Genomic DNA, 27,007 nt, shown 5'->3' on the forward strand with positions numbered 1-27,007 from the left:
TTGAAAGACAACGCAAAAATGGTTTAGTGAATCCACCATTAGACCAGGAGACTGCAGGGCACAGTGTGTCAGTCCTAGCTTATATATTTATCTACCTCCACCAGGAGACAGTCTAAGACAGACTTATAGCCAATTGAGATACTCAGAAAAAGCAGTGAGCTGGGATGCAGATGGCCATGGTGTGGGGTTGCTTGGTGGAATATTTCCAGTCTCAGAAACACCCTACATGGAAACTAGCATGGAGGAGATTACACTAGAAACCAATCTCCTGGCATGGTAGTGGTTCATATGCAGGGAAATTCTGATATGGGGATCCTTCAGACAGAGTTCCTCACCTAGACTCTAAAGATGTCCAGTTTCAGGAGGATGTTAACATGTGCTGAATTTTGGAATTGGTTTGAGGAGGAAGGACAGGGAATAAAGGAGAAAGAAAGAAGGAAGGGACAAGACTGTTGGGAGGATGAATGAAATAGAAGAATGTGATTACACATTGCAGGATAATAAGGAAGACATTGGGGCACTCTTGGCAGAGAGTGGAGCACTTTTGATAGCCCTGTCCAGGCCTTTTTTTCAGTGGGAACACGGTGGAACGGAGTTCCAGAACCTCTTAAAAATGGTCACATGACTGGTGGCCCCACCCTGATCTCCAGACAGAGGGGAGTTTAGATTGCCCTCCACACTAAACTCCCCTCTGTCTGGAGATCAGGGGGCGAGGCCACCAGCCATGTGACCATTTTCTCCAAGGGCAACCCACTGAGTTCCACCACCTCTTTTCCCAGAAAAAAAGCCCTGGCCCTGTCCTTGGCTGATTGAATGCTATGCTCTCTCTCTCCATGGCAGTGTCTGTCCTCCACTGCAGAGTGTGCCTCCAACCAGCAAGAGGAGCTGAAAAACACCAAGTATGAGAGGAATACGCTGTGGTGCAAAGGACCACTTCTGCAACAGTGGAAGAGGAGTACAAACAGAAAGAAGGCATAGGACCCAACCTGGAATATCATATTTGCTATGTCATATGAATATAGGTTAGTGGTGAAAGCAGCAGGACCTACCAAGGCACTTACCAAGCGGCAAAAGGGTCAGATTTTAAAAAATTAAGTTTCTCACAATGCTTTCGCTCTAAAGAACTAAGAGCCCTTGATTAGAAGAGCATAAGTCTTTGCAGCTCATAATTTCTGAAGTGTCACTGTAGAGCAGTTCCTCTTTTAATAAGGCACCCCTGGGTGGCCCCACCCTACTCACCTGGGCTGTCTTCCACCTGATCCAGCAGATGGATGCTATGCAGGTGCTTTGGGGTGGACACTGACAAGGCCATGACGTCTCCAATGGCTTCATGGAACCCGGGATTGGCCCCATCACGGAAGGAGATTGGCTGGTCTTTGTACTGCAGGAAGTATTGCACGTGGCCCATTTCATGGTGAGCCGTGATCAAATCGTCCATATTCACAACGGTGCACTGTTTAATCCTGAAACAAAAAAGAAGGGGGGAACACATACATGATAAGGAAAAAGAAGAAGCTGCATTCATTCATGAATGCTTATTTCCTTTAAGCCCACAAGTCATTCTGCACCAACTAGTTTGGGGAAAGCCACAGTCAGAGAGCAGCTATGTCATGGAAAGAGTGGATTTTTCAAAGCAAAAGCTTGAGGTGACTTTTGCAAGAAAGCTAGACCTAGAGGACTGCTGGATTGCTGACCTAGAGGAAAGCAATCCACTGGTGAGGCATGAGTCCAGCCCACCAGGCAGGCAACCTCTGGTTATGGCAGCTCCTAGATACAACTCAAGGCATCCTGTAAGATCCCACAATATCTTTCTCTATGTGTTTCTTGTCAATCCAGAAAAGTCCTTTGTTCCTACAGCTGTTTCAGGAAAGCTCTTACAAAAAAGGGATGCCTCACATCCTTCTGAATTCGGTTTGTTAAACGCTGATTTGTTGCTACTTTTCTTTTTGATTTACAGAAACAAAGAAAATGAAAGGCTTGAAGGAATCCTAATGAGAGCTGCTGTAACATAGTGGTTAAGCAACTGGGCTGTGAATCGGCACTCTCCTGATTTGACTCCCACTACAGCCATGAATTCTGCAGGCCCTTGGGTAAGCCACTCCTTTCAGCTTGAGTTCCCAAGCTGTATCGTGGGGATAATAACACTGATTTTGTTCCCTGTTCTGAGTGGGCACTAATCTGTCTAGAAGAGTGGTATATAAGCACAGTAATTAATGTTGTTGTTGTTGTTGTTGTTGTTGTTGTTACTACTACTACTACTACTACTACTACATTATTCCTCCCAACTGTTCAAATGAATGAATATCTGTGACATTCTTTCAGCTGCATCTGATTTTGGCTTGTGGATGGGGGCAGAAGCCAAGTATGAGAAGGGTGCAGAGTAAAAGGAAAGACAACAATGGCAGCAAAGCGTTTGTCCTCTAGGAGTTGCATGTTGCTGATGTTAGTGAGGCCAACAGCCTGGGGTGAAACAGACCAGGATCGGAAGGCTTATACAGAGCAGTGCTAATAAGCCACCTTCCAGCCACACAGGAGCGAACTTCAGTGACAGGAAAAGAGAAGGAAGGATATCAAGACAAATTTGGGCCTCATCACATTGGGGGTTCCATATCTGAACCTCCCACGATTGTTGTTTTTTAAGGAATCGGAGTATATATGTTTTCACAAAGGGGCAAATAATGCTCCCCTGGGGCTGCTTCCAACTGAGAAAAACTCTCTCTTTTCAGGCCATGGTCCTGAGCCAAGGGAAGACCTCATATACAAGCTGAAACTGAATCCTAACAAGACGGAGGCAATGTTGATTGAGAATGCCTAGGGCCCTGAAGGACATGGAGTTCTTCACTTTTGATGGGGGGGGGGGGTCCAACTGTCTCTTGCCTTGGGGTGATTCAAGATCCAGCTTTACTGCTGAAGATACAAGCTTATGCAGCTGCAAAACAGGCATTCTACCAACTCCACTTAGCTTGGAAGACGGCACCCTACGTTGACTCAGCTGACCTGGCACATGGATCCATGTTATGGTTACCTCAATACTAGATTAACTGTCACAAAATCAAGCTGCTATGGTTCATTTCTAGGACATGGTTTTCAATCAGCGAAAATGCTTTGGATTTGTCCATCCAAAAAATATCATCAATCGAAATTTCAACTATCATCAGTTTCTCATTGAGGGTTTTCATCCAAGTTGATGGGTGGGTATCCTGATTTAGAGCATCTAACAAAGCATCTTCAGCATCGAGCAGTTTTAATCTCAGTTTAAAGGTATATAGCCATGCTCTTGCTTCCAGGGATAGCTGTCCAAATTCTGCTCGCAATACAACATTAAGATACACAGCAGGGGATATTCAATATTTTCCTGAGAAATTGTGTGCTAAGGGTTAGTCGATATTATCAGAGATAGCTTTAATCCAAATAGCTGAGCCATAAAGAATAATGGGGGACATTTTCAGATTAAAAGCTTGCACCGCTCCAGGAATATTCTTCCCTCCCCTATTGTGGAAAAACCTATTTATAGTGTTTGCACATAGTTTTGCTTCATTAGCGCTGTTCTAAATTTGGGAGTCCAGGAGAGAGCAGCCGAAAACAGAATCCCCAATTAGGAAAAGGTCTTGACTTGCACAATATTGGACCTGTTGATTGACCATTGGGATGGGTTCTATTTCTTGGTGAAAACTAAGATTTTGAGTAGTTGGTCACCAAGCTTTCTTGGGAGCAATAGTTGGCAAGAGATTGCAGGACCCTTTGCAGCCCGACCCTAGTTCAAGTCAGGATCACAGCATCACCCACATAAAGCAGAATAGGTACACCAATCTCAGCTAATTTTGGAGGATGGCAGCAGTCAACAAAAATTGATGCTGCATCATTTAAGTAAAAGTTGAACAAAAAAAGGTGCTAGCAAACATTCCTGACGTATCCCCTTTTCCAAATTAAATGGATTTGTTAAGTTCCCCTCGTACCCACATCATACTTGGGCAGTCAAACCTGAATATAATCACTGAATAAGCCCTAGAAGTCTTTTCTCCATATTAGTTTGATTGAGTTTGTTCCACCATCTGGGATGATTTATGGAACTGAAGGCCCCCTTAAGGTCAATAAAAGCTGCATATAATTGCACTCCCTTAAAAGATAAATATTTCTCAGCCAAGTGATAAAGAACTAAGTAATGGTCATATACTGAAGAACCCTGCCCAAATCTTATTTGTTTGTGCCCCAATAAGGTTTCTGATTCCATCCAATCCGAAAGCTTTTTCAATAGGTAAGCAGAATATAGCTTTTCTAGAGAAGAAAGAAGGCTGATTAGTCAATAACAGGATGGATCACGTCTGGAATCCTTTTTAAATATAGGGATAATAATAGAATGTTTCCATAGATCAGGTATTTGTCCACTGATGTTAATCTGAGTAAAAACTGGAGCCAAAACTGTGGTCCACTGTTATGGATCAACCTTAAATAGCTCATTAGGAATTAGATCAGAACCTGGTGCTTTTCCTAGGTTTAATCCTTTGATAAGGCAAGTGATCTCTTTGATTGATACCTTGGGCCAGGGTGTTGTTTTATCAAGAAGAAGAATAGGAAATATAGTACGTGCATTAGCATTGGAGAATATCCCTTTAAAATAACTTTCCCATGTATGAGGGGCTATACAGCATGGGATTTTAGAGACTGGATTTACATTGGTATTGAAAATAGACCAAAGGCTTTATTATCATTGCTATTAATAGCTGAGATAAGAATTTCCCATTCCTAACTAAAGGCTATCTGTTTCCTTGTCTTGATCAGGTCTCTGTACATTGATAACAGATACCATGATAGATTATTAGTATTACCAACAGAGGGGCCATCAAAACTGTTCATCTTTGAACAACCTTTCTCTCCCCGTGATTGTGGAAGCACCTGAAATCCTTGCGGTTGTAGAAGTCCCAGGCTGAGGCATGGCACACCACTTCCCTGCCATCTGTTGGCTTCTCCAGCATGGACCGGCTCCAAAACTCTGGTGGCATAGGGATGAGGCCCAGGGATTTAAAGAAGCTGTCTGACTGTTCAAACATCATCTTTGGGGTCCAACCCTGTGGGAAAGACAGCAAGCATCTGAAGGAGGCAAGTGGAAAAGGCTGCAGAGTGATTGGCAGCAGGAGAAGGCAGGGGTGGAGCTGCCATTCCCTGCCTGACCTGCAATATCACCTTCCAGATGAACTGTAAAGAGGGCAAGAACCAGGGAGTGGCCAGGAGGGGGTTAAGCTGACATCGCTTTGGGTTTTGGGCATCAGCTCTACTCTTTCTTCCTAGGTTCTGTCGCCTTGTAGCCAGCAAAGTAGGCTATCTTGGTTCTACTATCTGCACACCTCTGGAAGACCTCTCCCCTGGAATGTTGTCAAAGTCTGAGTATGTTTTCAAAGTACTATGAGACTTTTGTACTTGGGCTGGACTTTCAGGGTTATAGTGAAGCAGGTTTGGGATTACTTTAATTTACTTTGAGTTTAGTATTTATTGCACATTTTAATTCCATCTTGATTGGTTTATGGACCACACAAAGGCTTCAGAATGGGACAATCTAGATCAAAACAACAGTGCTGAATCTGTGAGCATGTCTGGAATCTTTAGAACAGTTAGGAGGAGACACCATAAAACGGTAGTCATGGGGGAGGGCATAGCCAACAACAAAATGGCTGCCAGTCACAACATATTGGGAGGCTCCAAGCCAAGCATCATCTTATAACAGAGGCCACTGTTTCCTAATGGGTGCTACTGGTAAACACAAAGATAAGGCCTCCTGGGCTCCTCTGAGGGGCTATACAGCATGGGATTTTAGAGACTGGATTTACATTGGTATTGACAATAGACCAAAAGGCTCTAGTGAGGTGCAGGAATAGCAGGATTGGTTCTTTGCTCTGGGAAGAAGGAAGTGGGTGCTAGGAAACACTCTGATAGGCATCAGACACCCAGGGCTGGTGCCAGGTTTCGAGGTGGCCAAGGTGGAGAGTTCTTGGGAACCTCCTCCCCTCCTCTGCTTGCCACCAGACTCTCCCCACTTGTGTCTCCCTTCCCACCCACCTGCCTGTGCATCCTTCCCCCTCCCCACTCACGAGCCCTCTCAGGACCCACGCTCACCGCTCCCTGCACTGCCTGCAGCACTTTTCCTGATGGATGCGCGCAGTGCATGCAGGTGGCACCACTGGAGGGGTTGGGGGGGTGCGGTTCACACAAGAGAGAAGGCAGGAGAAGGGAGTGTGAGCGGATGCCAGGGGACGTGTGTGTTCGGGGGGTGGGGGGAGAGTCAGCAGCAGCGGGCCATGCTAGAGTGCAAATAATAATGACTGAAAGCCCATCTGAGCCTACCTGACTTTTCATGGCTGGTGTTGCATCCACTTTGGTAGCATTAGGAAAGGGCATCACAAGCTCAAAAATGTTCGCCCATGACTGAGCCCACATGTTCCCTAGGAGAAAACAAAGAAAGACAAACAGAATCAGCATTCACTTTCTGGGAACAGAAACGGTTGCTTCACGTCAAGGTGGGGGCTGTGAGGCAAATGTTTCCCCCCACCAGGCAGCCCTATTGATGTTGGGTTGGGATCTCATATTGTTACGGGATCTGCTCCTGCTGCCATGCGTTTGATCCTCTCCTGCAGAGCCGCCGCTGGACTTCGCTTCATTCACAGCCTTGTGCAGCCACTAGGAAGGTGAAGGGGCCGTCGTCTTGCACTAAAGTGCATGTGGACAACGGCCATGGGTCCCTCCCATGGCCACCTATGCCATTTTAAAAGTAGTTGTAGTTCTTTAAAAATTGCCATGGGCCCTCAATCTGGATCATGCATGTGGTGTTGTGACTCTAGGAGCCTCCCCCCTCCCATGCCCTTTCAGGTGTCAAAACACCCCCCTGTTGCTGTTTTGGCACCTGAAAAGGTGCATGAGGGAACAAGACCTCCTGGGGCTCTGTGCCATATACTTAACCCTGATCGGGCCCCTACGACAATTTTTTAAAAACTACAAATGCTTTTAAAACAGCTGCTGCACTTGTAGTCTGGACAAGACTCAGAGGCCCTGAACATAGTGGCAGGGCCGGATCGACGGGGGGCAGGGGGGATAGTCTGCTCCTGGTGCCACCAAAGAGGCGGCACCGGGCACAGCTGTCAGCCACCAGGAGCACACCAGGGCTGGCGGCGGCAGTGCGGGCAGCTGAGCGGAGGGCTGCAAGGCTGCCCGCTCCGTTGCCTGCCCCACTGACGGGGCGGCTGGCTCGCCACACGTGCAGGACAGGGAGCATGCAGCAAGCCGGTTGCTCTGTCAGCGAGGCAGGCAAACGGCGCGGGCGGGCTCCCAGCCCTCTGCTCAACTGTCCGCGCTGCTGCCGCCAGCTCTGCTTGCCTCTTGGGCAGCATGCCTCCAAGCCCAGCGTGATGATGTCACAGAAGTGACATCACACAGGGCCGGGAGTGCATGCGTGCTGCACGCACGCTCAGGGGAATGCCGGTCTTGGGTTGCCCTGGGCACTGGCAACCCTAGATCTGCCCCTGCATAGTGGGGAAGACATTCCTCCCCCAAAGTGGTCAGCAGAAAAACCACCACAACCCCAGATGGAACTTTACCAGTGGGGTGGGAGCCTGTATTAGCAAAAGAATTCGAAATGTTAACCCAGGCTCTGGAGCAAAGGAAAGCTAACAATCCAGGTAATCAGGCAGACCAAGGCTGGCCAGGATTCTTAGCTGTGAGGGTCGGGAGACAAGCCCCTCCCTCTGAGAGGATAGGGTGTGGTTATCTCAGGAGAGAGTGATCTCAGCCCATGGGCGGAGCTATTAGGTAAACCAGGCCGGAAGTGAGGCAGAGAAAGCCAAGCCAATGGTTATATTTTGGCTGGAAGATACTCTTGGTAAGCCTGTGAATTAAATACTGCTGCAATTGCAGCTGGTGGCCCCTGTCTGGTTATTGCAGCAAGAAGCGAGGGAAGAGCATGGACTAATGCCTCCCCTCAGCTTTTTATGACCATCTCCACTCACACATGATCTCACACAAGGAATAGAACCATTAAGGCCATTCCCGAAGGTGGGCTCAAGGTTTCAGGCCCGCCAGGTATGGAAATGTCTGGCGTACCTAGCAAATGAGCTGGAATGGGGCCCTTGAGGTTGATGTGCTCAGCACCGTATCTCTTGTAGAGAGCCCTGCGTACGTAGGCATGCACGTTGAGGTATAACGGCTGAAGCTGCTGCCAGATGCTCTCCAGGTCAGCTTCAAGCGTGGGTGTTTCATACAAGGACCTCCAGAAAGCACCATTGTCCGCATGCCCTGCATGAGTGAGAGCATAAAAAAAAAAATTTACTGCCCATGAGCTGGGGTTGCCAACCTCCAGGTTGAGCCTGAAAATCCCCCAGGATTGCAACTGATTGCCAGATTACAGACAGAGATCAGTTCCCCTGGAGAAAAAAGCTGATTTGGAGGGTGGATTCCATGGTGTTATATCCCACTGAGGTCCTTCACCTCCCCAAGCAGTGCCCTCCCCAGGCTCTACCCCCAAACCTCCAAGAATCTCCCAACTCAGAGCTGGCAACCACACCAGGTGCTGCAAGGACATGACATCCTCCTGTTCAGAGTGAAAGTTAGGATTTAGCCCCTGCCTGGAGAGCAACCTCTTTCTACTGTCTCTGATAGTCAGAATAAATCTGAAAGCTGTGGAAATCTTCAACTATCCTAGAAACAATACTTAATAGTTATATAGCATTTTCTGTGTTCCACACATTTTACATACATTGTCATACTAATCACTGCAACATCCCTATATGGTAGGCCAATATTATAGCCATATTACAGGTGAGGACTAAGGCTGAGAGAAGTTATAGTTCACCTCAGGCCTGCAGCTAGATTCGTGGCCAAGTTGAGATTTGACCCAGTGGCCTCCTGGATCCCAGTTTACTCTCTGAACTGCCATAAAGTCACATTATCTTTCAATGAAAGAAGTGGGATCACAACCTAAAACAACACCAATGCCCCATTGTGGTCAACAGGACTGGAGGGGTTACCTTCAGGACCAACCTTGGGTACTTTTGCTCAGGCAGAGCACATGGCTTCAGAAGTGACATGGCTGCCCTCTTCAGTCTGAAGCCCACTTACCAGGATTTGGGCCTGAGTTGTTCCTTAGCAGCACAAGACATGCTCACCATTCAGTCTAGCAGCTTTATTGCTCAGAATGACGTATCTCTTGTACTGGTCACGGATTTTTTTCCCCGACACATCCCTCCAGTCTTTCCAGGTGTTACGGAGTTCATCATAGTCTCTTGATTCAGCCATGATGTCTGTAAGGTCTAAACAAGGTATAAACACAGGCAAAACTTGCATCTAAGTCTGCATCCTGTACCTCCATCCTTGGCAGGATCTGGTTGCCCCTGACTCCTTACCCGCTTCCTCTGCTGCATGCAAGCTCATCTGATGCCCTCTCTTCTCTGTCTGTGCTGCCGCCACCCACCACCTCCCTTCCCCTTCTTCAAATCCTTTCTCAAAGCTTACTGGACAAGATATATTCTAACACTTTCCCTCATGACATTTCCCCCACCTCCCTGTCCTCCATAAAACAAAATAAATCGTCTTCCTTCCCTCGTCCTAAACCTAATTAATGTTCCTAGTTTATTCATTATCATAACAAGCCAGATTTTATTTTGCCATTTTTCTTTCATGGATAATTTAGTATTTTTCCAGTATTTGACAATTAACATTTTAGCAGAACCCATCATATTAGCAATTAACTTTCTATATTTCTTTCTAAGGCCATTTCTACATGTCGTTAAAGAGGTGGCCCACTCACCAAATGCTGGTGGCTTTTCTCCTTCACTCTACACGTCTCTGATTTCAAAACGGTAACAGGCTATTTGGCTTCCATTTTTTCAGCGCCTTTTCTGAGAACACAATTCCCCTCACTTCCTTGAGTCCCCCAAAAGACTCTGAAAAAACAGAAGCCAAATGGCCTGCTACCATTTTGCAATTGAAGGAGAAAAGCCTTCAGTGTTCGGTGAGTGGGCTGTACCTATAACAATGTGTGGAATCGGCCTGATACTACCTCTTAAATAGATGAAGAAAACCACGAAGTATAAACCCAAGAACCATACCCATGATGTCAAATAGTGTTTTAGAACTTCCTGTAAAAGTCAGCTCCCTATTCCAAGTTTTTGTTCCAACCATACCACCTCATGGTCAAAAGAACCAAGTTTACAGCTAGCATCCACCAGAAGCCACATTATAAATCCTCCTAATTCTAAGCAGTATTCAGTAGTAAGTGGCTTTTGTTTCTTCTGTGGGAATTCCATTCCAACATCTTTGCAAAAATCAGGGTGGGCACTTCAGGCTTTTTAATAGAGGCAATACCAATTTTGAGAGAGGTAAAGCAGGGATTTGTCCTGGCCCCGTGGCTTTTTAATCTATATCTAAATGACATTATCCTGATGATATGGTCCTAGTCTCTCTTACTCGTCTTGGCCTTAAAAGGCTCTTACATAAACGAGGTGACTTTTGTAAAGAAGAGGCTTTAAACATCCATTATGCCAAGACAAAAGTCTTGCTTTTTAGGAAAAGACCTTGTAGGTACAGGTGGACCATAGATGGAACCACCATAGAACAGTGCAGCACCTTTAAATACCTGAGGATTACCTTTAGCAAAACTCTTATCTTAGAGGGCGCATTTAGCAATAACCAAATCTACAGTTCTTAGATCAATAGGCGCCATTCTGAAATTTTGCTATACGAAAGGAGGTTTTCTAATAGACCGAACACTGAAAATATATCTGAGCAAGGCCATCTCTAAACTTCTTTATGGCGCAGAGGTCTGGGGTTGGAAAGATTGTTTAATTACACCTTTGGAATCTATCAAAAACTATTTCTTAAGGCGAATCCTAGCTTTACCAAAAAAGTACTCCTGCAGCTCTTATGCAAGCAAAGCTTGGTCTTCCCTCAATCAGAGCCTGTGTATATCTAACTAGAGATGGGCACGAACAGCAATATGAACAAAAAAAAAGCCACGAACAGCCCAATCTGCTGTTCGAGAACAAGCTGTTCGTGAGGCCCCATTCTAAACAAACAGGTGGTCGTTGCAAGCCTCGCTCGTTGCTGTTCATCAAGTCAGACAGTCTGGCACCTGCAATCAATTCCCTTGGCAACATAGGCAGGGATTGTCTGAACTCTGTCTGAACTCCTGCTTTTGCCCTGGAAACCCCAATCTAAGACCAATTTAGCTTGATAGGCAGGTCTTCCTTCCAAGTGTGGAGCTCCAAATTTGTTACAAGAGAGCAAAGACCATGGAGGGGGGTGCCTCCCAGCTTGGGCTAGTCTTTGCAGATAGTGGAGAGGGAGAGACAGCTGCTGTTGGCATTTTGATAAAAGCGACAGGGAGAGTGCATTGGAGCTTGAATTTCCTTTGTGTGTGGTGGGATATGGATCTACTCCTTCCGGTTCCAGGGCTGCTGCCAGGCTCTGGGGCCAAGCTATTATTTACTATCGGTACCTTTTGTGCTGCCTGCTCAGGTAGGGTTTCTGGGAGTGGTGCGGTAGGGATCTATCCCTTCAAGTTCCAGGGCTGCTGCCAGGCTCTGGGGCCAAGCTATTTTTTATTATTGGTACCTTTTGTGCTGCCTGCTCAGGTAGGGTTTCTGGGAGTGGTGCGGTAGGGATCTACCCACCCTCAGGTTCCAGGGCTGCTGCCAGGCTCTGGGGCCAAGCTATTATTTATTATTGGTACATTTCCTGGTGCCTGCTCAGGTCAGGTTTCTGGGAGTGGTGCAGTAGGGATCTTGACTAAACTTGGATGATGGCTGGAGGAGAGCCTGCAGGCCCCTACGAACAGCCAACCATGAACATGTTCATGAACAGGGCCATGTTCATGGTTGTTCGTGAGTCCCTGTTCATGGATGGCAACAAACAACAAACATCATGTTCGGGTTTTTTTTCTGTTCGTGCCCATCTCTATATCTAACCCTGGAGGAAGCAGTGTAACTATAATAGCAATCCATTACACAGGTTATGCTATGAAACCATGCTGGAAAATGAGGCTGTACAACTAGCCAGCTACAATAACATCTCTATACTACTCCATCTGTGATAACTCCCAGGGTGTCCCGGTTGCTGGCTTTAACATTCGGGACTGGGTGTTTCACTGTGACACCGTAATTGATAGGCAGGTGATCTTTTATTCTAAATTCTCCCAGTGGTTTAAACTATTCAAGAAGGATCACATTAGATCCCCCTATTTGGTCAACATCTTTCCTCACAACCTCAATTTGGTTTCAAACTATACCCACTGCGCTGTTAGCTGGTCACTACGTCAAAACACCTCAAGCCCTTCGCTACTGTATTTGTGGTGCTCATGTTGTGGAGGATTTACCACAGTACCTATTATCCTGACCACTTTATGCAGAGCCAAGGAATAAATTCCTAGCAGAGTTTTTAATTGGTTTAAACTCCTCTTCAGACTCTGAGAAGTTGTTTTTTCTTTTGTCTGATACTGCTGCATTTGTTTCTTATAAAGTCTCTCTTTTCGCTTTAGCAGCCAAGAAAATTTGGGCTAGAGCTGTTTTCAGTGATAGCAATGCTTTTATCTGACTGGTATTTTCTGCTTAGATCATTTTAATCTCTTAATATTTGTACATATGTATATGTACATATTTGTACATTGTACATATGTTAGACTGTTTTATGTATATGGATTGTAACGGCCTTTGGTCACAAACAATAAACCAACCTACTTACCTACCTAAGTAGTATTACATGCTACTGAACCAAAATCTCCCTTTTTGCCATATGACATGATACTAAAGGGCCCACAGCCCGTAAGTCTCTTTAAAGATTATTGTTGAATTCATTATCTAAATTCTATTCCAACTGAAAGCAACATTTAAAATCCTTATAATCAAGATGATTTTTGATAACAGCCTTTGGAAATGTTCCCGTCAACAACATCAATTAATAATTGGAGCTCAAGTGAATTTTGTACATAGTGGTACTGGCTAGGATTGCAAGCTCCAGGTTGGGAAATTCTGGGGATTCTGGGGGCAGAGTCTGGGGAGAGTGAGGTTTGGGGAGGGGAAAGTGCTTAGTAGGGCATATTGTCTACCCTCCAAAGCAACCATTTTCTCTAGAGCCTGGAGATCAGTTCTAATTTCAAGAGGTTAACAACCTATCAGTGGCACATTGTCTTTTTAGAACAAACCTTCTACTCTGATAATATGACGAGCCTCTAATTTTGTACCAAAGACATGACAAAAAACTGACTTCCCTTTAACAAAAGTCCTAAATGCATCTGGGAGCAGGATACTGAAAGTGCCTATATATTCTAGGGCCCTTTTCACACTGCTTACCTTCACTCACATCTACACGGAACATTGCGCTAAAAACGCGGAAGATAGCATTTTCTTGTGCGAGATTTGCGCGACATTGTGCAAATCTCGCGCGAGAAAACGTGATCTGCGTTTTTAGTGCGATGTTCCACGTCATTGCGAGTGAAGGTAAGCAGTGTGAAAAGGGGCCTGGGTTGTCTCTGCCTTCTGAAGCCAGGCTGCATGAGAGAGGGTGTTCTCATGGCAGTGCCGCATTTATGGAATTCCTTCCCAGGTAACGTCTGCCTGGCATCTAAGCCTGGCCATTCTATGCCTCATGCCCAAAACTTCCTTGCCACTGGGCTTTAAATTGATGTTTAATTGAGTATGGGGTTGTGTGTGTAGATGGCTGCTGGCTGGGATTTTTGTTTCTCTTGCAATTACTTAACTAATTGATACACTTTGGAGGATCTTGTAATATTTTATTATTATGTTTTCCTTACTGGGAGCCACCTTTTCAACAAATGATTAAACTCCTATTAACTTTGCTCCCTCCCCAAAGGAAAAAAATTACTACTTAGTTCTGCCACGACAACATCCAGGTGGAACAACAAAAAAGGCATGAGCCCCTGTGCCAGTGCTAACATTCCTGGATATGTATGCCAAACATTAACTGAAGCATTACTTAAAGTTATACATGCTCTTTTCATTCTTAAATTTATTTGGCTCTCCAGGATGTCCGATGTGCATGGCTTCACTTGATACTCTGCAGCATGACTAAATTAATGTAATTTAACTATAAAATCCCTCATCAAATTCACAGGTTGCTTAAACAAAATACCGTATCATCTGCAGAGATGGCTGTTCTGAATTCTTTCATACCATGGAATCTTCATATTAATGACAAAATTTCTGTGTGTAACCCCCCACCCACAAACTGGAATGAAAGAGATTGTGCCCCACACTTAAGAGATCCTTCCTCTCCAATTTCAGACCTTCCTGGTTCTTCAGACAATTAACATTTTAACTTGCTTAAGCAGACAACAGAGTTGTGAATTGGTGTGTGGCTGAGCCTTTCCCTCTTTCCCCAGGAACTTCAGGCAAAAAAAAAAAAGTGTCCGTGGGCAAGGGGAACTAAACTCTGCCTCCTCCCCATACCTAACTTCGTTGCATTCCATTTTGTCCAGCATTTTCCCTTAGCAAAGCTGACTTCGCATATTGGAATCTGGCCAGAAGAAAACATGCTTCAACAACAGAATGTCATTGTTTTGCATAGTTTTAGACTGGAACATGGTTTGATCCTCTTACCCAGCCACTTCTATTCTTGTTCAAATATAGACTCATGTCTAAAGGATTCCTCAATGAGTGCAGGGCTCATTCTGTTCCCTTGCACACAGAAAAAATACTCTGATTCTGCCTCATCCATTGACCACTCTGGTTGTGTTTGTTCTTTACCCTCACCACAGAAAAAGAACCCTGTGACTCTACTCCTTCCCAGTGTACTGGGCAAGTGTGATTCCTACAACCAGGTGGGAGGAACCTGGTCCATTTGAATTTTCTCAGTTTTTGCACCCATGGCTATTTATCAACATGTCACTGTAAACAAAACCTTTTCCTCTTTTTCCAACAGTGTGAGTGGGGGGAAATTTAGCCTGTCCAAACCAATCCCTCTATCACACACACACACTCCACACACACAGCTTGTGCAAAACAGACTTTTACTTTTGCTTAGCAGGCAGCTGGCACAGCCTGGAGAATGAAACTTTGCATACATATTTAGAAAGCCCACCCACAGCCAGGAAGAGGATGCCATGATTGACAGAAAGTGGAAACTGTCATCTCTAGAGATAATATGGTATTTTGTTTAAGACAACCTGTATAGAAGTGAGAACTGGGATGACTTTATTTGGCAGGAAGACTGGTTGAGTATGTTGGTTGGATGACATCTCTGTCAAGCACATACCTACATACTGACTCTCCCACTTTGCTGCTCCTCCTGCTTCCCAGGAAACTGAAACCAGAAGGTGCCAGGATAGTCCTAGAAAGCTTCTAACAACTCTTGAATGTTGGAGGGGGAAATGGTTCAGATCTGGTGCATTTACAACATTTACTATTGTGGGCTAGATATTGGCCGTCGTCACACAGCCATAAATTTAGCACCAAACTAGCGTCATCTCCCGCTGAATGCTTACCTTATTCCGGTTCTGTTGCAATTTCGCCATTCTCCCCAAATCACGCTTTGTGACTCTTTATGTCGTCCTCATCCATTTCCATGTGAATGCCCTGGATCGACTGTGAACACTTTGCAACGCCAAAGCGCTCACTTCCCCGATCATCCCTCCCACCTAACGCTGATTCTCCCGCCCCACACTCCCACAAGCCCCAGCACGACTCGCAATTAAGCCTAAAGGTAATTTTTTAAAAAGGTAAGCCTTATAGCGCTATTGCGATATTCTGCCATGCAAGAACAACTGAAGCAGTTCACACCAATTAAGTACACTGACATTTCCTCTAAAATTTTAGTGCCAAGTAGCCGTGGATTCTCTGCTTTGCTGCCCGTGTTGCCCTCCCTCCTTTCTATATATATATCAATGTTGGCCCAGCGCAACATTGGTATAACAGAAGTGCAATATAGTGCAAATATGCAAAAAAAATTAAAAGGGGTGGGTGGGATTTTTTGGCCCCATTTCCGGAGGCACTTTGACTGCCTGTCAAATTGCGCTTTTCCCTGTTAATGTGACCGACTGGAAGCAAGCTGTCATCAAAAGATGGGAGAATCCGTTCTGATAACAATAACAGAGGAAACAATTTCTAGCGCAAAATTGACAAAATAAGGGGCCGTGTGACGACGGCCATTGTTTAGTAAATTTCTAACAACACATCTCTATTATCATCTTTACTAGGATTCACCCAGGTAAACGTTGGATCAAATTAATTTCCCGTGGCTGAAAAAGTTATTTTTGAATGCAGATTCACAATCCCAAAGCTTCAGATGTGAAAACAAGAAGTTTAATGGACTTGAGAAACTGGGGTAAGGAGAAGTTACTCCTATCAACCATGGGATGTAGTGGCTGAAACTTACCAGGATCCAGTGCCTTGCAACCATTTTCTCCTTTGCAGACTTTGGCTACACTGTAAGTCGTCTCCATGTCTGAGAGGAGCTGATTATACTGAAAGAAGGATGACCTCCAATTATTTTTGATTTGAGGGTAAAATAGGGGTTATAACCATTTGGTTCAACATCACCTCCCTGACTTTAAGGCCTGCATTACACTGGTGGCTAGGACCAGGGTTAGTACACACTGAGGTGGAGCAGCTGCCAGGACCCTTGGCTTCTGGTTGGGCTCACTGCTGCTGACTCCCTAACACATCTCCTCTGATGCCTTTGCTCACACTCTTCCATTCCCTGCTTGTAAGTGCTTTGTTACCTCTGCTTCCAGCTGCACATGCTGCCTAGGGCTGCTGGAGAAGGGTGTGTGGGTCGGGCTGTCATGGCAGTGGCACTCCTAGCTGCACCCGCCACACAGCACCATTGGGGAAAAGTGAGCAGGCAGTGTGGGCAGCTGTAACTGCAGGTGGTGAGAGAGCTTGTGAGTGGGCAAAGGAAAGATACACAGGCATGTGAAGAGGGCAAGAAGGGGAGCCTAGTATTATGCAGGGGGGGAGGGGGGCTGAGAACTGTCATGTATGCCAGCATACCTGCCATGATTCTATTCTGCATTTTGTACTGGTCAATGCTGTTTGCCAGAATTATATGCTGTATTCTGTGTAGATCATCTGAGAGTGTCTTAACTGCTAATATTAATTGCAGGAGGGCCAGTGGGCCTCTCCATTATCTCCATTATCTGTTGAAAATATGTACTTTCGCTTCTTCCAGCAAGTGTCCTGTCAGCTTCCACTAAGGGACGACTGATGCTTTCAGCAGCAAGTATGGGCCTGGGGACTCTGGCCACCACTTCTCTGCTGCAAAATGGTAGGGAGGAAGTGGCAGGCTCCAGCCTCCTCTCACTAGCCACTGGCCTCTTCAGCCATTGCTTCCCCAGAAGGGTGTTTGACATGTCAACAAAGGAAAAGCCACTGAAAACTGCAGAGGAAGCCAATGCCTAGGAGAACAGTCAAGTACCTCCTGTCTGCAGCAAAGGACTCCAGCAGAGAAGCAGAGGAGCAGGTCCACACACCCATTCCTGCCTCTGAAGTCTTAGGGATGAGTCTAATCTCGATTTGTTTGGAAGGAAGCCAAATCCTCCAGCTGCTTCCTGCCTTCACTCCCCAAAGAGACACTTCTGGCAATGGGAGTGTCAAGCCTTCTCTGTTGTGAAGTTGTCTAGTCTCAGGAGCAACCATGCTGCCACTTCCTTGCTTGTCCCAATCTTGATGTTCACGTCTGCATATTAGCTCCCCAGCACCTTTTATATACTTCACTGGCTTAGTTTCTGTTTCATCAGTCCCAAAAGTTCAAGGTTGGGCTATAAATATTAGCCCTTAGGGACTGACTACATACTCTTTATTTTTTAGCATTACTTTCCAACAAATTCTAAGTCGGTTTGCAATAGAAAAGTTAGTATCGCAATAAAATGTACATATACACCATACAAACATCATCTCTAATAAAATAGATTCATAGCATCCAAAGCAAGAATTATAAAATCACTCCCTGCTCAACCACTAATGTAAACTTCTACAACGTCAAAATCCCTCCCACCACCATCCCTACAATTATCTGCAGCAATTCTCTGGGCAGGAAGTTCAGACATCTGGATTCCCACTACGGATAAAGCACTAGATTTTACAGCTTTTTCACCACCCTTGCATTGCTGCGGCCACATGTGATAAGGCTCCCCCAGAACTCAATGCACAGGTGGAGGTATGTAGGAGGAGGGGTTCTTTAACATATCTGGGGCCCAGACCACTCAGGACTTTAGATGTTAAAGACTGCCTTGGAACTGTGCTCACAAACCAGCCTGTCGCCAATGCAACTCCTGCATGACAGGTGAAATCATTTCCATTAATTCAAGCACCATCTGATTGCAGTCTCCTCCATCGTATATGTTTCTGAACAGTCTTCAGAGGGCATTGATCACATTAGAAAAGAGGTTCCCACAGCATATATCACGGGAGCAACTTTTCACCACAGCTGGCACATCAAATAGCTCTGGCACCGCTGGCCACACCTAACCACAGATCTAACAAAAAGCTCAGAAGGCCCCCACAGACATGGACCTGCTCCATCAGGAGTGATTCATCTCTACCCTCTACCCATTTCTAAGCCATCTACTTCATTTCTATTCAAGAGACTATCTGACAAGCAATATCCAGATTGAGCTTCACCCAGCCCATCACGTGTTATTGCCTCACAAGAAAGGAGAGATATCATATAACTGTGTAATTGGCATCCTGATGGGAAAAAAGAAGGAAGATAAGAGAATCTGAAAAGTGAGAAGGCAAAGAGTCCGCTCTCATCAGTATCTGAACTACAGCAATGAACAATATATCATATTTTCATGACATCTATTTGGTTATATTTAAAGACTGTTTCTGAATGGCACTGTTTCCAAGTCAGCCAAGGACCATCTCTAAAGATCTCTGGTTTGAGAACGGTTGCATTAGATCCAGCTGGGCTTCAGTGCAGTCCTTCTGGAACTGGCCCTTCATCTATGGAAATGGACTCCATCCTTTCAGGACTTCTTTAGTACTTCTTGATACCATGGGCGAATGTTGCATGCAATAGTCTTTATATATATTGCATTGTCTTCAGTGACAGTTTATAAGGTATATTATTTTTTTCAATATGTATGTTGTGTGATATTGTATACTGCTATAGACATTATCAGCGTGCTTTGCATCTGCCCACTGAGGACACTGACAGTACACTAACTCCAGGCATGGCTGCTCCCATAGATTTCATGTACCTATCAAAATGAATAGGAGACAGAAGTCTTGCAGCAGGCAGCCCAACAGGACAACCAATGCAAAACTGTACCTCTGTCTCCTGACCTAGGCAGGCAGCTCTAAAGGATACCTTGGTCATACTGAAGGTCAGCCAACAGGGACAAGCTCCTGCCTTTGGTGAAGGATGTCCACTAGCAGTACTAAGGCAGTTTCCACCCCCCAAACCAGATCAGATTGAAATGGCTCCATGTAATAAGTCTCATCCCAGGAAATCTAGAACTCTGTAACTATCACCTTGTCTAAAGATCATCAGTATGAGACTGGCCTGTCTTTACCTAGATCCAAAGAATTTCAGGGGATTTCTTTAGTAGTCTCTTGGAGAAGAAAATTCATGTAATTGAACCCCAAAGCTCTCTTTTTGCCACAAAATGCTATTTTAGGAGGGTAGGGGAAAGGGGGAGGAGGTATGTAATATTTCCCTGCCTGCTAGACCACTGCTGAAAATCTTCCCTTCCCAAAATGCCTTTTCCTGAGAAAGGGGGAAAGTTGTGACTTTGTTACATGTATTTGCATGTATCACGTTAAGCCCCTTGAAAGCTCAAACTCAAACAGAATGACTCAAGGTAACAGAAAAGGGGGAACAAAGGAAATGTTAATTTCAAGAATCCCGTATTTAATTCTAACAGTGCTCTGATTTTGTGAAGCGTCCAATGGGTCCAACTCTTCCCTTCACTCACCTCCTTCAGCTCCTCCTCAGATAGGGCTGCTCGCTCTATGTCACTCAGTTTCTTTAAAATGCGCTTGATCCTGGGGTCCTGGAAGTCAGTTGAATCAAACTGCCGAGCCTGCAAGCCATACTGAAGTGTGTGGCTTGACATATCCAGATTCTTTTCTAACTTCAGGATGCAGATGGAGAGGGAACATGTCAGGTTAATGCAGGACAGCTTTGGTGGATCTCCTTAAACTACTAGCTCACCTTTTTCTTCTGGCTTCATGACACAAAGCCACCCTAAAACCACTTTCTGATTTTTTTAAAAAAAGCAATATATGAAACTGCCTTATAGAAAGCTAGTTCTTTTGTCCCTTTCACCTGTTATGGCCTTCTAAAATGGGCAGTTGCTTCCCAGGACCTCTGGCAAAGGACTTTCTCAGCACCCTTGAGCAGGAGATGAAAGAGATGGGACTTGCAGCTTTCTCCTTGCTAATCACATGTTCTCCCTTTGAGCTGTCCTGCTCAATATAATGGTAACACAAAACGTCAGCTTCATGCAACTGTCTAACTACTGCCATAAAATGAGCACTAAGGAGATGGAGTGGTTTTAGAAAATCCTTACTTTTTGGCAAGTCTCAAGCAAAAGGTGTTTGTGGAGTAGTGGACACAAATATCTCTTTGTTTCTTAGGATGCTTGCTTGGTAGTCTAGCCAAGTAGACTTTCTTGGCAGATCTTAGAGGGAGACAAGTGTGTGGAAAGAGGAGAGTGCAATCGCCAACATATTCCATGTAGGCCTTTCTAGGTCATAATCAGCCACTTTATTGACACCTGATGGGATACTGGCATGCTAGACCTTTGGGAAACCTTTTCCTTCAAGAGACTGACCAACGCATTCTGCAGCAACTGTGTTTCCAAACAGCCATTGTGTATACCCTATAGAGCGTAGGAAGTAGTTCAGCCATGGGCTTGTAAAACAGAGTAGACAGACTTCCTACAACATTCAGCTGCTCTACCTGGTTCATCCCCAGTGAGTTCCAAGAAGGTCCTACCATGATCTGTTTGTTGTAGTCTGTGATGTTGATGTTGTATGCCCACGAGGCCTCTGTGTAAGCGTTCCAGACCACTTCAGCTGTGCTGTTGTACTCCATCAAGAATGTTTGGGCCACTGCTTCATCAGATATTTTATCTGGAAAAGGGGAAGGGGGATATAGCACTTAGGGGATTTTTTTGATTTGGCCTAGCATTTTAAGGCCCACCATTTAACTTCTAAGAAGAGAGCTCATGGTGTTTTAGTTGGCTGCCTCTGCTGAAATCAGAACACTCTATCTAAACGAAATGTCTGCTGGATGTGATGATAAAGTACAGAAGCAAGGCACTGTTCAGATGGTCGGAGGACTTATCTTTCTGTACCAATTCATTTTTTAGGGTGAAACACAATTGTTTCAAACATGTTCCACAGCTGAGCCCTGGCAGCTCACTGAACCCACCTGAGCCAACTTCATTCCTAGGCATTCCAGAGCCCTTAAAGAGAAAGAGAAGAAGCCAGCAGAGGTGGGACAAGGAGCCACACACAGGCATCAATCTTTGCTCATGGGGAGGAGAAAATGAGTCCCAAGTGAGGAAGCCAACATTCTAGAATCCCCCATCACTGTGCAACAATGCAGATGGTCTTACCATTGACCTGTGTGACATCAGAAGAAGAGACAGGTGCTCTCATGCTGTGTGAATAAGGGCTCCAACCATACCTGCTATCTAAGAACCATTGTCTGGTACCTGCCTCCCACCCACCTGGGGGCCAGAGAGCCAGTACTTAGGAACAGGTATGGCAAAACGGCCTGCCAAATGGCCATTCACAAAGGAAGCTTCATTCTCTCCCATTCCAGTAAGGGAAACAACACATGAAACTGTTTTGGGCCTTGCACATGGAGAGGGTCATATCAAAACAGACAAAGGTGTATTATGGTTCTGTGTTTGAAATGATCAGATACTTTCCCTTTTAAGTAAATAAAAATATAACCACAGGACTGGGAGTAATTGGGTTTGCCCTTGATACCATTGACTCAGCAGAGACATGCTTTTATAGTCCTGTTTGGCCTGTGGGTTTTTTAAATATAGTCCAATAATATAGAATATGAAGTTCTTCATCTTTAATTCACCCACACAACTACATGCCGTTATCATCAAATTCTCCCCTTATTTATTTCCACTGACCACAGTAGCTCAAGCTGGTTTAGGAGGGAAAAAAAGCCCTGAGCTATAAGGAAACAAACAATTAAAATGATTAAAGAGTAAGAAAAACACAGCTATAGGAGGTCTAAAAATAATACCTTCCTTATGAAATTAATGGCAAAACACAGCTCTAAAAACAACCTCAGCGGATATTAATGTACAATTCTAAATTTAGGTAGGGGGGAAAATCAAATGCATAATTACAGGAAGGGTGAGACTTGACTTGGTAGTAGTACATGTGAAAAGGATCTAGGGGTCTTAGTAGACCATAAACTGAACATGAGTCAGCAGTGCAGACAGAGCAGCTAGAAAGGCAAATGAGCTTTGGGGCTGCATTAACAGTAGTGTCAAGATCAAAGTGATGGTATCCCTTTACTCAGCTCTGTTTAGACTTCATTTAGAGTACTGTGTTCCATTTGGGGCACAACAGTTTAAGAAATATGTTGACAAACTGGAACAGGATTAAAGGAGGTCTACAAAGATGTTTAGGGGTCCAGAGGCCAAGTCTTATGAGGGAAGGTTGAAGGAGTTGGATATGTTTAGCCTGCATATGTGACGGCTGAGAGGTGATGATAGCCATCTTCAAGTATTTGAAGGGCTGTCACATAGAAGATGGAGTGGCATTCTTTTCATTTGCCCCAGAGGGTTGGACCAGAACCGAGTTAAAATTAAACCAACAAGTTTTCAGTTAAACATTAAGGACTTCCACAGGTAGAGTGATTCCTCAGTAGAACAGGCTTCCTTGGGAGGTGGTGGGCTCTCTTTTGGAGGTTTTTTAAGCAGAGTCTAGATGGCCATCAGCCAACAATGCTGATTCAATCTCAATATAAGCATAGGCAGATCATGAGAGGGAGGGAAGGAGGAACTAGGCTCTCATGGCCCTTTCTCGTATGCCAATCACTACTTTGGAGTTGGGAAGGAAAATTCCTCCAGATTGTCCAGGGATCCTGGAATTTTTTTGCCTTCCTCTGCGCATTGAGTGGGAGTCACTGGAGGAGTGGGGAGGGAGCTGTGAATTTCCTGCATTATGCAGGGAGTTGGTCTAGATGACACTTGGGGTACCTTTCAGCTCTATAATTTTATTATTTTCATGTAGGTTAGAATTTCTTACAGCATGGTGACCCTTTGCACCTCCTTGGGAGGGGCATTCCATGATCCTGGACCTGGCACTGGAAAATAAGGTGCTTTGACTGAATGGAGAACTTGAAGGGAAGGTTCAGCTAGAAGGAGGTCCTAGGAAGACGTCAGTAGGCAAAGAGGTTCAGAGCAAGTGAACAAGAAAAAATACCTGAGGCATCAAAAATGTATTCCAGACAAAATCATTTTATTTAACTAAGTATGTTTAGGATAAATGCATATGATGCACTGATCTCTGGCATAGCTGCCTTGAGACTAAAGAGATAAGGTGGAATATAAACGTTGCCAATTAACCAATAAATACATTTGATGAAATCCTGTGCCTAAAGGCTGTCAGCCAAATCTTTAATGTTGAGCTTGATTCTTTTCACTATCTAGACCTGAGTCCAGTGGCACATTAGAGATCTGCACGATTTTCAAGGTGTAAGTTTCAAGGGTCAGAGCTCCCTTCTTTAGACATTTTTTTAAAATAAAGGTACAATAGTACAATGCAGTTTGATTAGAGTGGAAATTAGCTCCTGTAGTGAGACAATACCATGTCTCCATTGAACCGAATTTCAGCAATCTCACCTTGTAATCTCCCCTTGACGTTTCTCTGTTTGAGGACAGCCACTTTGAGGTCAGCAATGGAACGTTCTGGAACATTAAAATGTTCTCCCACTGGTTTATGAGTCGTGTGACTCTTAATGTCAGATTTATGTCCTTGTCTGAAGAAGGGTGCTCTGACTCTTGGAAGCTCACACCCTGAAAATCTTGTGGGTAAAAGGTGCCACTGGACGCAAGTCCTGCTGTTTGACTGCAGACCGACACGGCTACCCACCTACAACTATTTTCACTGTCAGTTTTGGAAGAAATCTAGGATTTTATCCTCAGGGTGGGCTGGGCATTAGACATTAGTCTATTACACTATGACTCTAAAATATTAACTACAATCCACCAACAAGATTCAAAAACATTGTTTCAAAATCTATAACCTTTAACCTATTCAGTTTTGCCCAAATGCCATTTAACATCAAACATCTCAAATGTGTTCAGTGCCATTGGGTATGTGAAGAACCTGTCATCTGCAGTTTTATTTTTGGATGCAGATAAGGCATTTGATAGTTTAAGAGACAAACACTGCACTCCTAAGAATGCTTTCCTGCTTAGGATGGCAGTGAAAGTTACTCATCAAGTGTATGGAAATAAGAATTTGGGCAGTATTTCCTAGACTGGTTCAAAATCTTCTATATCTCAAGTATGACTTACCATTAGTAATCACGTTGAGATATCTGGAGGCACCACACAAGGTTTGATCTTTACATTGTTTTTAAAACCTCCAGTGTTATACATACAACAACACAGCCAACTCAAGAATATAAGATTATAGACAGAAACTGTTTTTATTTGCTAAGGAAGGAAATATCACAGATTTTGATAAATTCAAATAGAGTTAATAGAAATAATTGGCAACTATAGCATTGTAGATGAGTATCAGTAAGTATTTGCAAAACTGAAGCTCCCATAACACCTTGAACTTCTGCTCCTTCCCCCACCCCCACCCAGTATGGCTACCTTAGCAAACTGGGTCCCCAGCGGGCAGGTCCTGCACCTCCTCCTCTGCCCATGTCCAGTTCCACCACCTCAGTGGCTGAAGGGGGAGGAGGGCAGTGGCATCTGCTCCTTCTTCTCTGCCCTCCTCCTCCTTTTGCGTGTTCGTGTGCACATACACACACACACATCCAGACAGCAGTTGTGCGCACTTGTGTAGACAACTGTTCTGTGTTTGGATATTTTTGTAAACCCCCCCCCCCTTTGTTACTTTTAAGATTTTTCTGCAAGCCCGGGTCTCACCCCAGGTCTGTAGAAATATGTTTTTTTGTATCTACACATACCTGATCCATGGATTTAAGTATCCATAGACGGGGCCTTGTTAACTATTAGATATATAGATGTTTGGAAATAAGGCAGGTGGATCTCTGGAAATTTACAAAGAATGGAAATTATTTTAAAATGATTAATCAGTGTCACTTATCTCCATGAAGATTGTCAAAAAATTATCCAAATTAATTTCAAAGCTGTTGGTTTTAATAGAAAAGGTTTTTTTTTACTGTATGTGGTGTTGTAAGGCTCCAATCTTTGAGAAGATCACATCCAGAAGATTGGACATTATTACCCCTTTAGCTGATCCAACTTTAATTGAATGGTACTGCAATGGTTTATATTTTCCTTTAACAAATGGTGTTAAATGGATTAACAATAGAAAGCATAGTATTTGCTTGTTATTGGAAAACTCAGCTCTCCCAAGCAAAGGTGAATGGGGTTATTGAGACTATGGGATATGATGAAAATGATAAAAACGTCTTCACTACTGTTTAGAAAAGCTAGTCAATGGGATGAGTGTTGACCGCTAATGTTATGTTATATAGTGGAGCAGAGAAATGAGTGTTTGAATGTGAATTTTAACATATAAAGTTGATTGTTAGGCAAAACAAGATTTGATATATGTACTGTTATGTGCGAAATAACAATAAATTAGGACATAAAAAAACACCCCAGCCAAGGCAATTTACTCATACAGGTATATTTATGAGATATGAATATGATACACCAATCTCAGGCATTCAACAAGACCTTTGAGCCCCATGGCCATCAGCCAGCTCCTTGACATTAAGGCGTATTTCTGTTTACTGAGTGTCAATTTCTTATAGGCCAGGAAGAGAAATCTCAGATCTGTGGTTTCATCCTCCAGCAGGGAGGGAGCAGTATAAATCTACTTTCCTCTGCTGGCTGTCAGAAGCCACTCCAAATGGGGAGAAAGGGTTGCTTAAAATTCCTCCCCCGGTTCTATTATGAGATTTATCAATTACCCCATTACGAATCACTGATATAGTCCATTATTCTTCCCTCCACCTCCAACTACCAGGCAGATCAACTGCATGGCTGATAGCTTCATCCTGCCTTCCAAGCAGCCTATCAGTCCAGCCCATTGCTCCAAAGAATTATTATTGGTGCAGTGCCGGTTTCTGACAGCCATGTTGCCGTCCTGCCCCGAATCCCAGTATCTTGAGGTCCAAACCTCATGAAAAATAAAAAGACCCTCATTTGTTGAAGGATTGCTATATTTTGAAAGTGAATCCTATAGTATTTTTGGTCTTCTGCTTCTGATGCCATATTCGCATCTTATTTTTTTCCAAGCAAGAAAAAACTGGCCATGACAGGCAGGGTGTAGCACAGTGAGAAGGCAGCAGCCTCGAAGGGCTGTTCAGCCACTCCAGAATCAAAAAAGGTCCTGAACCCCAGTCTCCTCAAAGCCGCCCTGTGGTCAAGCTGGCTGATGGCCAGTTTCTGCCTCCCGCTTAAATGTCCTCTTTTATCCTACTGTAAGCTCCTGGCCTTCTTCCCAGCCCAAGGCAGAGTGCTGGGGGAGCCAGGTGAAGCAGTCATGCCAAGCAATGTGCTCTTCACGATTTAACAACATATAAACATACTGGGGACTTCCAGGAAAATCCATTTCAAACAATCCATCAGGTATCCACTGACAACATCAACCCAGACTTCCAAATTAAATTTGGAAGAAGATGGTAAATTTAAGAAGATGGTAACATAATACAAATTTAAGAAGATGGTAGCATAATACATGTTATCAAACCTACCAGGAGATACATTGCAGTAGCCCTTGAAGGGGACAATGTTATCACACTTTGGGGGGAAATAATGTTATGCAGTTTCCCAACACTCTAAACAGACAATGCAATACAGAACAAACAAAGCTGT

At 44.4% G+C, this 27,007-nt stretch overlaps 1 protein-coding gene across 1 annotated transcript in view; it reads right to left on the minus strand.

Moving 5' to 3' along the window:
* The window catches only part of ACE (angiotensin I converting enzyme), an 80,637-nt gene that overhangs the window by 4,582 nt on the left and 49,048 nt on the right, over positions 1-27,007 (minus strand). The window contains exons 13-20 of the mRNA XM_054995357.1: positions 20,935-21,071; positions 19,910-20,068; positions 16,366-16,453; positions 9,147-9,290; positions 8,086-8,277; positions 6,337-6,434; positions 4,894-5,066; positions 1,240-1,463 (exon numbers count right to left, since the gene is read on the minus strand). Of these exons, the coding sequence (XP_054851332.1) occupies positions 1,240-1,463; positions 4,894-5,066; positions 6,337-6,434; positions 8,086-8,277; positions 9,147-9,290; positions 16,366-16,453; positions 19,910-20,068; positions 20,935-21,071 (1,215 nt within the window). The remainder of the gene's footprint in view (positions 1-1,239; positions 1,464-4,893; positions 5,067-6,336; positions 6,435-8,085; positions 8,278-9,146; positions 9,291-16,365; positions 16,454-19,909; positions 20,069-20,934; positions 21,072-27,007) is intronic.

This window comes from Eublepharis macularius, chromosome 12 (assembly GCF_028583425.1).
Source record: "Eublepharis macularius isolate TG4126 chromosome 12, MPM_Emac_v1.0, whole genome shotgun sequence".
NCBI lineage: Eukaryota > Metazoa > Chordata > Lepidosauria > Squamata > Eublepharidae > Eublepharis > Eublepharis macularius.